This window comes from Acanthisitta chloris, unplaced genomic scaffold (assembly GCF_000695815.1).
Source record: "Acanthisitta chloris isolate BGI_N310 unplaced genomic scaffold, ASM69581v1 scaffold1010, whole genome shotgun sequence".
Classification (NCBI taxonomy): Eukaryota; Metazoa; Chordata; class Aves; order Passeriformes; family Acanthisittidae; genus Acanthisitta; species Acanthisitta chloris.
Genome location: NW_008650834.1, coordinates 79,618 through 92,696, shown reverse-complemented (window position 1 = coordinate 92,696; position 13,079 = coordinate 79,618). Strand labels below are relative to the sequence as shown.

The 13,079-nt window shown below is 44.5% G+C and overlaps 1 protein-coding gene across 1 annotated transcript in view; it reads left to right on the top strand.

Moving 5' to 3' along the window:
- The window catches only part of FLT1 (fms-related tyrosine kinase 1), a gene marked incomplete at its 5' end in the record, with an annotated part of 18,190 nt that extends 6,579 nt beyond the window's left edge, over positions 1 to 11,611 (top strand). The window contains 9 exons of the mRNA XM_009070227.1: positions 396 to 493; positions 1,022 to 1,144; positions 2,454 to 2,565; positions 4,190 to 4,289; positions 5,633 to 5,738; positions 5,833 to 5,963; positions 6,361 to 6,445; positions 7,272 to 7,363; positions 11,407 to 11,611. Of these exons, the coding sequence (XP_009068475.1) occupies positions 396 to 493; positions 1,022 to 1,144; positions 2,454 to 2,565; positions 4,190 to 4,289; positions 5,633 to 5,738; positions 5,833 to 5,963; positions 6,361 to 6,445; positions 7,272 to 7,363; positions 11,407 to 11,611 (1,052 nt within the window). The remainder of the gene's footprint in view (positions 1 to 395; positions 494 to 1,021; positions 1,145 to 2,453; positions 2,566 to 4,189; positions 4,290 to 5,632; positions 5,739 to 5,832; positions 5,964 to 6,360; positions 6,446 to 7,271; positions 7,364 to 11,406) is intronic.
- Between the last annotated feature and the right edge of the window lie 1,468 nt (positions 11,612 to 13,079).

Genomic DNA, 13,079 nt, shown 5'->3' with positions numbered 1-13,079 from the left:
CTACACGGTCTGTGATATTTTTACAACATATTGTGCATCCCTGAAATTTTTTTCTTCATTTATCACCCTAATAAACATCCGTGGGAGATGCTCAGAGGGTCATGTCCAGAGGGTAGAAGATTTTTAAAAAGATTATTTCCAGGGTTACTAAATCTGACAGGAAAATGTGTGATTGTTTCTTCTGACTGTTCCTTATCTTTGGGGAAAACACAGCAGTGTCCAAAGCACAGGGTGCAAAGCAAGCACTATTTTTGTTTCCAGTGACAGTGGGTTGACCTTCAAATACCACTCCATGCAGACTGAATTGATGGGAGTAATGGGGTCTTTAAGAAAGGGGGGGAAAATAACGGTCTGTGAGCGATCTTTGTAACAAACTGCACTTTCCACCTCTGCAGATGCTGATGATTTCTACAAGTTGCCCCTCACTATGGAGGACCTGATCTCTTACAGCTTTCAGGTGGCCAGAGGCATGGAGTTCCTCTCCTCCAGAAAGGTGAGTTTCGTGCTGGGTATTTTTCCCTGCAGGATGGGATTCAGAGGTGAAATCATGTGTACATTTTAGTGACACCTTCCTTGGGAGAGCTCCCAAAGGAAGAGCTGTTTTCCTCTTGGCGTTATAAATATAATGGTGTGTTTATCCAAGTATCCATAGTCCATAAACACAGGATCATGGCTGGAGGCAGTGGGTCAAGCTCATTCATTCAGGGAAAATCTTTTGGGTGTGGTAGGCTTTTTCTTAATTTCAACATATATTAGGTGGGGAGCTCCAGATGAATCAGTGCTTTCTTTCCCTGCAAATGTCAAGAGGCTTAAACATTTATCACTTTCTGGGCTTAGCAATGTTATTATTTTAAAGAACTGACACTATTTACAGCAATTTCATGTAAACTACAGTCAATTGCCCTAAAAAATTACAAATAATAATAACAACAATAATAATTTTTAAAAGGATATGGGAGACAGGAAATTTGTGGGTAGGATTAAGGAAATGCAGTTTGACTGTGAAACTGTTTTATTATAGTGTATTCATCGTGACCTGGCAGCCAGAAACATCCTTTTATCTGAGAACAATGTCGTGAAGATCTGTGATTTTGGCCTTGCAAGAGATATTTATAAGAATCCTGATTATGTGAGAAAAGGAGATGTAAGTCAAGATGCTGCTTATTTACACAAATATTTATAACATATCATTTCAAACTGTCCACCAAAACGTTCTGTAGACATTCACAGTTCTGGAACTTAAGAGCTCAAAAGCTATCACAGTTTTCATGTGAAGATGAGCTATCCAGATGTGTTGTGGGTCTGGAAAGCATTTCTATCTTCAGGCATAAGGCTTGGACATGCTAACTGCTTCACAGCTCTGACCCATTAGTTCTTTATTTTACAGTGTTTCTTGGCTGGCTCAGCATAAGTCCCTTACTCAGTAAACTTCCTTCAAGGAAACCAGTCCCTCCAAAACAAGGTGTGTGTGTGTGTCCCAGTGCACCCACACCAGGGCCTTAAGCACACTCCTGGTGCCTTAAGCACATGAGCAGGACTTGCTGCCTCCAGCATTTACTCGGATACAATACAGTACAGTACACTTCAATAACTTTTCAACTCCCACAGTGAACCTCTTACAGGTGCAAACTCACAAGCCACAACACACAACCAAAGGTGCTGGCTAACAAGCCACAACACACCAACTTTCAAAGGTGCTGCTCAAAAGCCACACACCACTTTTCACAATCTCCCACTCCCACAACAAACTCCAGTGAAGAGTACAAGGGTGAAGTATGTTAATCATGCTTTGCCCACGCAAAGCATGCGAAGAGAGAGAGAAATTAAGACAGAGAAGGGAGAGAGATAACACAGAATACCACCAGTCCGTAGATCCCACGTTGGTCCTGCCATGTGTATGTTCTGAAGATAGGGCAAAGAGTGTGAAAGACAAAGAGAGGAAAGAGAGAGAGAGAGGGGGGAAAAAAAAGAGATCTGCATGATCAGTTCCCTTTCATGGGTAACCTTGTTCAGCCTCTTATGTAAACTAGACTTTTCACACTGTTCACATGTGCACAGCAGCCCTTTGAGCCCTTCTGTAGTAGTAGGGGGAGTGGTAGGACGAGCAGGAGTCTCCAGGTGAAGCAGGAAGTTGGCTTAGGACAGCACTGTCCCACCTCTGCAGGACTCTCTCATCTGATCACATCTTACCTGTCATCACAGTCAGAATGTTTGAGACATAATATGCTTATGTCCAGTCCTCCACACACATATACTTTAAAAACAGCCTTTTACTCCAATTTGTTAAGAAAGTGTCCGAATGAGTGTGGGTTTATCTTGACTGCCTGTAAAGAAATCCCACAGGTTCCTGTTTGAATGGTAATTATTTGCATAACAATATGTAGTTGATTCATCTAAGATTAAATTATTTTAGGCTTTAAAAATAATAGTCAGATTTGTCCCTTTTACTCCAGGCTCGACTTCCTCTCAAGTGGATGGCTCCTGAATCCATATTTGATAAAATCTACAATACAAAAAGTGACGTGTGGTCCTACGGGGTCTTGCTGTGGGAGATATTTTCTTTGGGTATGTTAACTCTGCACCCCAGCAGCTGGACCCAGGAGTAGGGACTGCAGCTTGAGGAAAAACCTCCATTACCTTCAATGATCTTTTGCCAGGTGTTTAATAAGGAAAGACCTGAACCAGTCAGAGATGGGGTGTGCAGGTAGAGGGAGTATCATGCCCCAGTGAACTAGAAATGTTAGTTGGTTGTAAGTGCACTGAAAGCTCACTTGCCAAGTCGAAAGCCTTAATGGATAGAAAGCTGTCTGAGAAGTTTTCCATGTACTTCTTGCCATGACTAAAACCTAAACTTTCCTGTTCTCCCTGTAGAAACCCTTGGTAGAGGATGCAGGGCAGCACAGCTGAAGCAGTTGCAGTGCTTTTTCTGATTGCTGACACAAACCACGATAATCAGGCACAGTTTAAGGCATTTTAATGGAATGTGGAACCCTGTGGGATAACACAGAGCTGTGGGCCTGGGCCGTCAGCTGCCAGGGCCCAAGGCATCACCTCTTGTGCCACAGATAGCACACCAAGTGCCATAAGCTGGTGCTTTCTTAAAAGCTTATTTCTCTCATGAGAGCAAGGGAACCAAACACACAGAGAGGTATTTGCATGTCTCAGACTCTGTCACCTCCATTTCCAGCCCAAGACTAGGAGGTCCCCTCAGCCCAGGAGGGACCCAGCACCACCCTCACTCAGGCTACTGGACACAGCAGGCAAAAAGCATCCGCACAGATGCTGCAAGATGAACTAGAGCATGCAATCTGAAATTAAAACCCAGCGAAGCTTTTTTTTTTTTCCTTTTCTTTCATGTGGAAAAGGCAGGATACAAGATGTACACTGAGTGGGAACAACAATGGGCATCAGAATAGAAGAATCTTAATTGAGTTCAACACAGAGGCTGACAAAAGAGGCAAACAGCAGAGGAAACAATACTATACAATTCTCAGGACAATCAATCATTTATTAGTTTAAATACGTGTTGTTGGTCAGCCTGCCAACTTCTGTGATTTTATAGTCAGCCTCATAATACCTGCTATTTTTTTCTTAAAGCCCCAGCTCCTTGAACCTGGTGACAGTTTGACTCTCTGAGAAGTCTTTTTTGTTTGTTTGTTTCATTTTCCCTTTTCCTGATGTTTGGGGTTTTTTTTTGTCTACAGAAGAAAAGACCAAAAGCACAATCATGCTGCATCTTAAAAGCACAGAAACTAGAAAAGAAATGCAAATCTACTCTGATCTGATTTAAAACCTTTTCTTTTTTCAAGGTGATTTTGAGCATTTGGGGTTTGTTAATACTCTGCTTACTAGAATTTGGAGTAGTCCAAACCAATAGAAAATCAGACTTGACTTTTCAAGTCAAATTCATGTGTATTTTTTCCATTCAGACCAGGTTAGCACTACCAATAGTTCTGGGTTTGATCTTGCCCTCCTCCAAGGACTGGGGCTAGGAGCACCACCAGCAGTAGTTCCCTCCCTGTGGCAGCTGGCAGGGCCAGATCCTGCAGAGGCAGGGACACCCCAAGATCCCCAGCTCTGCAACTTGATGCTGCACACCCCAGATATTTGAGAGAGATGCACAGGGCCATGGTTAGGTCACAGCAACATAACTCAAGGCGTGTATCTGTTCTCCCAATGCTGCCTGCAGGTGCCTCTCCTTACCCTGGAGTCCAAGTAGATGAGGATTTCTGCAGCAGACTGAAGGAAGGCACAAGAATGCGAGCCCCAGAGCAAGCGACTGAGGAGATGTAAGATGCCTTTGCTAGCCTTGTGTACTTCTGCCCTCCTGGGCTGCCTTGCAGATGATGTATGTCTCTGCAAAAGTAGCCCATGCCAGCATAAGGAAAAACAACTCAATCCTGCCTCAGTATCTTTGTGTGTATGCCCCACCTTGGCCTCTCGGCCCTCCTGTAGGGTAGGAGAGGGTAAGAAGGGACGTGGACCTGAGCCCAGTGCACCATCAGGGCTGGACTCCAAGGGGAGCTGAGCAAGGAGGAGGAAGGCCATTCATTCCTCACCAGGTTTAATATTTACTGACGTGCACACAGATAAGTGCTGGAGGAATGTGACATTATTAACATCATCTTGACTTAGGAAGTGACAGCTGAGGCTTCCTCGCAATCGCTCGGGTAATGAGGGTCCACCCTTCCCGTACATGGTGTCTGATGGCAGAGGAAGGTGACGGGGACCCACAGCCTCCCAGTCTGTGTTGCCTGTGGACTTTGTCTGAGTCCTTACGCCTCAACATTGGCTGTTGCTCCCTGCTTTCCTGCCTCCAGATGCACTCTCAGGCTGCTACTGCATGGCCAGCACCTTTTTGAAGGCCTAGAGGGGTCCAAGTGAGACTCTGAGTTTGCAGCTCCTCTGCCCTGGGAGCAGAACAGAGTGCCCTTCCCAGGGAGGCAGGTGCAGCACACTGAACATGCACCGCATGACACAAATCATTGAGGAGCATGAACATATCATGGGGATTTTATATCTGGAGGCAAAATCAAGTACGTGTAGGTGTCCTGGTGCCTTTCTGAGTGCTATGTCATGGCTCTAAATAGCAACACTTACCAAAAAATAGTTCTGGAAGAAGAAAAGGATGCGAGCCAGCCATGCCTATCTGGGAGTATTGCCCATCGGCTAATTTTATTATCCTAGTGACAGTAGATAAGAGCTTTTTTTTTCTCTTCCACATATTTTATTGCAGGAAGGAAAGCTCAGCTCAACCAATGCAAGGAAGTGACACATTCATATAAGTCATCTTAGGATGCTTTAACCTAAACATTGCCAGTTAATAGATGTTTAATACAAAGGCTTAATGCTTAATTAGGAATGAGAAAAAGAAAGCATGACTGTTGGCTAAATTATTCTTCTGATGTGGTCTTTCAAGTGTCTTGTGGGAAGAAGTTTTTTTCTTTTTCTGTGGGAAGTTTACTGTTTTAGTTTTAGGAAGAGGTCTCCATGCTGTTAGAGAGAATCTTTGTAAAATCAGGCAGGTTCAGGAGTTAACTCCATTGATGACAAGCTGTCAAGAGACTGTACTGCCTTGGATCAAGTTGAGCTGTAACCCCACCATGTGCTCACTTTGCTTTTGTCTTCACAGTTACCAAATCATGTTGGACTGCTGGCAGAGCAATCCCAATGACAGGCCACGGTTCTCTGAGCTGGTGAAAAAGCTAGGTGACCTGCTGCAAGCAAGTGTCCAGCAGGTACTAACATCACGGACTGCGTGCTGTCATCATGGCAGGGGTTCCTGGTCACATGAGCCCAGGAATAATGCTTTCATTTCTTGTTTGCATTTAGGAAGGCAAAGACTACATACCCCTCAACACAATATTTACAATGGAAAGTGGGTTTCCCCCTGCATCTGACCCTGTGTGCAATGAAAATTTTACTATTACAAGCCCAAGTTGTGAAAGCACTGACAATATCAGGTGAGATAAGCAAGGTTAAGACTGAGTTTGTTTGTTGGGGATGGTAGCTTGCTGTATAGCCTAGTTTGGACTTGGATGGGAGAAAACACTCAGAAATAGCCCATGTGACCTGACTGTCCCACAGGTCACTGAGCCACCCCCTGGGCTAGGAGAGTTCTTTGGGGTGTCCCTGCCCAGGGGGACCTTCAGGTCAAAGGGCACTGTGAGAGGGGCAGCTGAGCTCTATGCACCCCAGGACTGGGGAGTGAGGTTTGGGTCGAGTCTGGTTAACAAGTCACTTGTGTGACCTACCTCAATGACAGCTGGGAACTACCTAAAGAAACAGAAGAATACCCAGTACTTCCTGCATACACCCTTCACACTCACCAAAAATTGTCCTGCTTTTCTTGTTGTACAGATACATAAACACTTTCAAAATAACACCCCCCCAGCGCATGAAGACATTTGAAGAGCTTCCCATCAAGGAAACGCTTGTGTTTAATGTAAGTGACTCCTGGGTCAAATGGTATGCCATGTACTTCTTTTTATTTGTGTGACAGATTTATACAGGGATAATCAAGATGGGGGTTTACTGCTTTGTCAGGTCTGCTGATACAAGGTGCAAGATTAGCTGTGCTTGCACCATGATGTTATCCTACTAGGCTATAAATTGGGGTCAGCAGATCCTTGCTGACCATGTCATGGCCTGCAAATGCTTCTTCCCTGACAAGAAATAGTCAGTTCCAGTAGGTCTGCAAGGTATAGCTGCCAGAGTCTCAGCTGAGTCCCACTAGTGTGGGAGAGACACTTAAAATCCCTTAGATTAGCATTTTCATCTGACTAGGAGTGCACAAATGAGAATTGTGAGCCACATTTCTATCAGAGGTCCCTGATAGGAACAAGTCCTGTTAGATGGACAAGCTGGGAACACGTCTACTAATGGGACACACATGCAGTCCGTGTAGGGGTGGGCATGGGTGAGAGTTTGGAGGAAGCTTTTAATGACCCAGTTGTATGCATTTAAGCAGTGGGAGGTGGGAAAGGCACAGTAGTCGTTGCAGGGTTGAACTAGTGGCTGGCCAGAACCTCACATTGTATGTAGACACTTTTAGCACCCTGTGTCTGCATTAGCAGCATGTGTTTGCTGCACCCCAAAGCAAGGGCAGTTTGGCAAGGCAATACCTGGGCACTGCAGCACCTCCAGCAGCATGGAACCGCTGTCTATAAACAACTAAATGGACGCTGGAAATCAGACTAAAGCGGAATTGAGTCCATTGTAAATTCTACAGTTAACACCTCATAGGATTGCATCTTTCTTTTTCCTTCAAGGATTATCAAACAGACAGTGGGATGGTGCTGGCTCCAGACGAGTTGAAACGCTTCACATGGACAGGCAGCAAGCAGAAGTGGACGTTCTTCAGGTCTGTATTTTATGCTCCCTTCTTATGTTTTAGAGGGCAAAGGAGGAATCAAGGTCCTTGTGCTAAATCATGCCTCATGAAGTAGCTGAGGTGTCCCCAGTCCCTGAAACCACCCTTGCTGAGGCATATCTTGTGTGGTTGAATCAGCTGTCAATCATCTCCCACACCTAACTCTGCTCGCTGTAATATGCCTTTGAGGAAACAAATAACCCTCAACCCATTTGTTGCACATCAGCAACATGATTTATTAGCACTCTGTTGATCTGCCTAATCCTTAACTTAATGCCAGTCTGGATGACTGAGTGTCAAAGAACACTAAACCAAGGTAAGAGGTAGATAACCATAGGAAACAAGCCCATGATAATGGGGGAGGAGAAATGTGTGGCTGTGAAGGATTTGCAGTTGTTTCTACAGGTCCCCAAGGGCACCCCAGCTGGGACAAGGCTCCCTGTGCTTGTTTTTACCCTTCTTTTCCATGACTCAGCTAAGCACGGCCCATTCAACACCCATGGGCTCAGGATGCTAAAGTGGCAACTTTACAATAGATGGATGTGAGGGCCTCACTTCTCTTCCTGCCTTTAAGCACTTTAATATATTGGCCACCTTCCTCCACCTAATTCCTGACAGCTACCCAAGCAGGGAACTAGGGCTGCTCTAAGAAATGAGTTGCACTGACATGAACTCTCTGTAAATGGGAAACGTTTATTTTCTCAATGCCGGCGCTGTATCAGTTCCCAGCCGCTGCAAAGCTGGCAGTGTCCACAGCTGGTTTTGACTCACTGCTCTCAGCCAGCCCAAAGACTGCCCAGACCCAACCCATCGTTCATCTCACGCTGGCCAGGAGGTCAAGGCCATCCTGCCTGTGCCAGACTTGTCAGCAACTTGCAGTTGGGCGGCAGGCTGAGAGGTGTAGTATTGTCTCGATGAACAATTGGCATTGGCTGAAAACGTGCAGTCAAGGCAGAGTACACTCACTTCAAGAAAAATTCCAGTGACTAAGAGGGCGTTGTTGAACGCGCAGAAACACATGTATGAGAGCATGCACACTCCCACGGCCAAAATACACGGTGTGGGGTATACGTGCTGCTGGCAGGAGTCTGCAATGGAGCACTGTTCACGCGTGGCAAAGCCAGGGCAATACAAGCCACTCCAAACAAATGCTGTGCTGGGAAACCCTTTCTCCTGCCTTGATCTTTCAGAAAATAGCCTTGTAAGGAATTTTATGGTAATTCGGTTCTGTCTTTGGAGGATTCAGGCAAAGACAGAGCTTGGAATGTGTGTATATGACAGGGCTCCAGAGGATGCAATGTTTCCTAGATGTGGTCTAACTCATTTTTCTCTGTGTAAACGTGACATTTCTGAAGGCTGCTGTCAGCCACAGAGCCAACATGGCAACATCCCCAAATGAAATTTATGAAATGTCTTTGTGCGGCACAAAAAGCAGGGAGTGGTCCTCAAGCATCCCTCCAGAAAGTGCTTTAAGGTGCATTTTCAGCTGCAGAAGGAAAAGGAATGCTTGGATGGGAAAAAGATTGAACAGCGGTTGCTAGAACATAAATCCTTGGGGAAACAGAGTGGTTGACTGAGATCATACAAGGTCATCTGGCCTGCAAGCTAAACAAGTGGTACTGTAGAGCTGTGCCAAAAAAGCACTCATGTGAATGCAGCCAGTGACCCTTTAGTCTGCACACATTCCTAAAAGTGGTAGCTTCTTAGCTAAGCATCCTTTACTTAGGCTAAATTGGTGTAGTAAATAAATACCCCTAAAATTTGTACTGAGCAAGGTGGAGCTTGGAGGCGTTCGACACATGTAAACTGATCTAAGCAGATGCACATTCTTGCTTCTTCCCTTGTATATCAAGCATCTTCTTCTGTGGTCCTGTGCTCACCCTTCTGCTGACATTTCTGCTTGGCTTGCCAACCAGGTGGGGTGATGCTTTCAGACCAGCACGAGACGAGCTTTTCAGTATTGGTAAAAAAGCCTAAACCAAGTAAGCCAAAATCCTTGCACTGAGGCAAACCCTTGAGTCAATGTAAATTGCTATGCCAAAAAACGAGGTGAGAACTCTTCCTCTTGTGAGCTGGAACAAGCATCTCAAGAACCACAGCCAGCCTCTAGCCTCACTCTGGTCCTGAACGTGTCAGGAAAGCAGCAGTTGCTTCCTCCAACAATCGCAATTAAAGACCAACTAGACCAGTTTCCAATTTACATTCCTAAAGTGGAAAGAAGATAGTCCACAGCTAGAGAAGCCTTTACTGACTCAGTCTCAAAATGAAGCCTGACTACAGATGCCAAAACCCCTCGGCTCCCTCAAAGCTCTTTGTGGGAGTGCATGCCCAGGTACAGCAATGCACTCAAGGTATATATAATTAATAGATGAAGCTCTACTGGTATAAAGGTTTATTAATTAAAGTAGGAGCCGAGTCTAGCTCACAAGAAAAATCTCAGAATGCAAAAGCCTGATGATGAGCGAAAGGATCAAAGTGTGATGCTTTTAAGGCTCATAGCTTTGCATGCACATTCCACTTTTGCCAGCCCACTGTTCCCTAAGACACAATTACAATGTAAATCACAGAAACATTTCTCTTTAAACCCATCACAAGAAGTCCATTAAGTCTGTGACTAACCTTGTCATAGTTACGGAATTTATCCCAAGGCAATTACTTCTCCATCTGCGAACAGATGCAATGTAAAAATATGGATTCCTCTGCAATCCTCATCATGAGGGCTCCTCCTCATGAACTCCATCCATCTACAAATAAATGTAATGAGGTGGTGTTCTTGGGAGGACCTTCCAATTTCCTACAGTAGGACAGAAGACAGAGACTACACTCCTTTAAAAAGCACACAGGCCTGTGAGTTAACAATTTAAGAAACTGTGATATCTAAGACAAACTGTTACTTTTCCATTTCCTAATGAGGAATGGCCCTGTGCTACCAGTCCTAAAGACCTAGCAGCGCAAATTAAAATGAAAAGCAAAACCCTGGGCTCTGAAAGCCTCAACAGATGTTATGACTGTCTTCTCTGGAATTCAAGGTTATGGCTGCCAATGTTCCTGACCTTATAAACGGAGAGGGGTAGATTGTCCATGAATTTATAAAAACACAGGGGAGGGAATCTAATTTTAGGTATTGTGGTCCAACATGTTTACATTAGGATTTCGCATGTAATCCATGATAGAAAATGCTCTGGCTTGTCCTTTGTCCACAGATAAATCTTTGGTATCTAAGTTCAATGGTGTGAAAATTCTCATTACCCAAAGAGACGTTTTAAGCACTATGCTCTCTGAATACGAGTGAGAAAGTGCTGTAAGGCAAACGGTGTCTTTAGAAGTGGCTCATCTGAGAAGATATTAAACCCCTCCTTGTACAGGGCATTTTAGAAAAGGCAGCCTACAGGGTAACTGTTCCTTTGTGGCACAGGAAAACACTAATTCAAACCCACAGTTCACATCAGCTGCCATAAGAAGCCTGAGAGAGGAGATATGCAGACCTTGTGCCCTTCCTTACAAAAATCAGCTGTTTATCTTAGAAATTCATCCCAGCATTAGGCTTTGGGAACACTTACAGTCAAGGCTTGAGACCTTTCATTACCTCACTCCTGCTCAAAAGAAAACCAGTTCCCTTAGGAAGAACATTTAGGTGTGGGGACCTGATGGGATGCAGAGCCCGGCCGCAGCACAGATGCCAGACACTCCCCACTACTTTGCCCTGCAATGACATTTCACTCCCCAGCACCTGGCACATATAAGCAAGTAGAGCTTAGGCTGTGCAATCAAGTACTCCCCACAAGCACCAAGACTGATACTTACCACGAACACAAGCACCTTAACAGTGATGTTCAGTCACAGCATCTCTGCTCAGGTAGGCTCCTTTGGTCCTCTGTTCCCATACTCCCATTGAGCAATGCCACTTGCATCAATGCCCTTCCCATTAGCTGAGAATAAACAAAGCTGCTTCTTGTGACATGGCTTTGCACAACTTATTAAAACAAACTGCCTTACATGTTAAGTAAGCTCACAGTGACACTACTCTGTTACAGTGTTAGGGGTGCCAGCAGGAGCAAGGAGTCGGTGCTTTCTGGAATAACCAAGCCAAGAAGCTTCTGCAGTTTCAGCTGTGATCAGCTCAGTGACTCCAAGCGAAGATACACGTGTGGTAATGCAGTGCTGGAGAAAATGAAAGCAAGCAACTCTCTCCCTCCTGACTACAACTCCATCGTCCATTATTCTCAGCCACCTGTTTAAGTACTTCTAGGCCAAGCTCTAAATATGCATTTAATTCAGAAAGTCTCTTTTGAAACACTGGCAGTTAAAAAACTTTGGCCCAAATAATTTTAATTATCATGAAATTTTAAAAGTCATCATTGCCTTAATCAGTAATCTGCTTTTCTACAGACTGCAACAAGCATATTAAAAATATAGCAAAAAACTATTGCTTATGCCTCAACTTTCCCAAATGCTGAACACCAACAGCTGCTGCTAAAATTCCTCAGTGCTTCTGCATCCAGGAAAACCTGGATGGCCATTATGACAGAGAAAACCAGTTCACTGTTTGGTCCCTGGCAGCAGAATGGTATTTCATGCTCTAGTCCCCCAGGCCCTGCTCAGACTCAGGTGCAGCACTGCTATCCTGGTTGGAAGAGATATCTGGGAGACCTCCGGACCCTGCACCAGGCACTGAGGAATTTGTACCCTATTGCTGGGGCATATGTAGTACTGGAAAACAAAGGATTATTCAAAGTAGAAATAAGAAGCAGACATCACACTACATTTTTTTAATGAAAACTACGATGAGAAACCTGAGGGGCGGTTGATGCTCTAGGGAAGATGAATAGGCTAGCTGGGGATGGGGCATTGGATGGCTCTACTGCTTCAGATGGCAAACGCAGAAGGAGCCTTGTGAGGCAAGAATTTAAAATGTGCTGCTAAACACAACTGGCAAGAATAGAGGAGAACCAAGACCAGAGCCAGGGCTGCAACAGGGAATACATATCAATTCAATTTGGACAAGCCTGCTGAAACCAAGTAAATATTCTTGAAGGTTTGCACTTTGCCAGTATGCCAACACACACACTGGAACCAAACCACAAGCTAGAGATGTTAAAGCCAAGCCCTGTCCATAAAACCTTGTGGACCTTCTAACACTGCACTGATTACATTTTATTTATGGGAATCTGTCTGAAAAGAAAGGATGGATACTAAACTGCATATACTTTAAATTAATTGATCACTAGAGAGTCTGAAGAGGTTAGAAATGACAAGACAATCTCCTTTGAAAGTCAGGGCAGCTTTTCTATGAAGACAGTTAAGCTTCCATGTTAGTTACCAGGATATATGTACAGGAATAAATAAAACATATCATTCATTTGCAAAAGACTTTTATATAGCATCTCTGAAAGGGCATGAGTCTTCTTTATTCAAGAAGCATAAAGATGCACCATCCCCTTTCACTTCTGAATGCAGTATTAAAATGAGTTGGCCTTTCAACACTGGAAAATGGTTGAGGTTGGAAGGAACCTTAAAGACCATCTAGTTCCAATCCCCCTGCCCTAAGCAGGGACACCTCTCACTAGACCAGGGTGCTCAAAACCCCATCCAGCCTGGCCTTGAACACTGTCAGGATTGGGCCATCCATAACTTCTCTGTGTAACCTGTTCCAGAACACAGCAGTAGCACTGATATTTTCCAAATCAACTACTGTCCAATCTCAGCT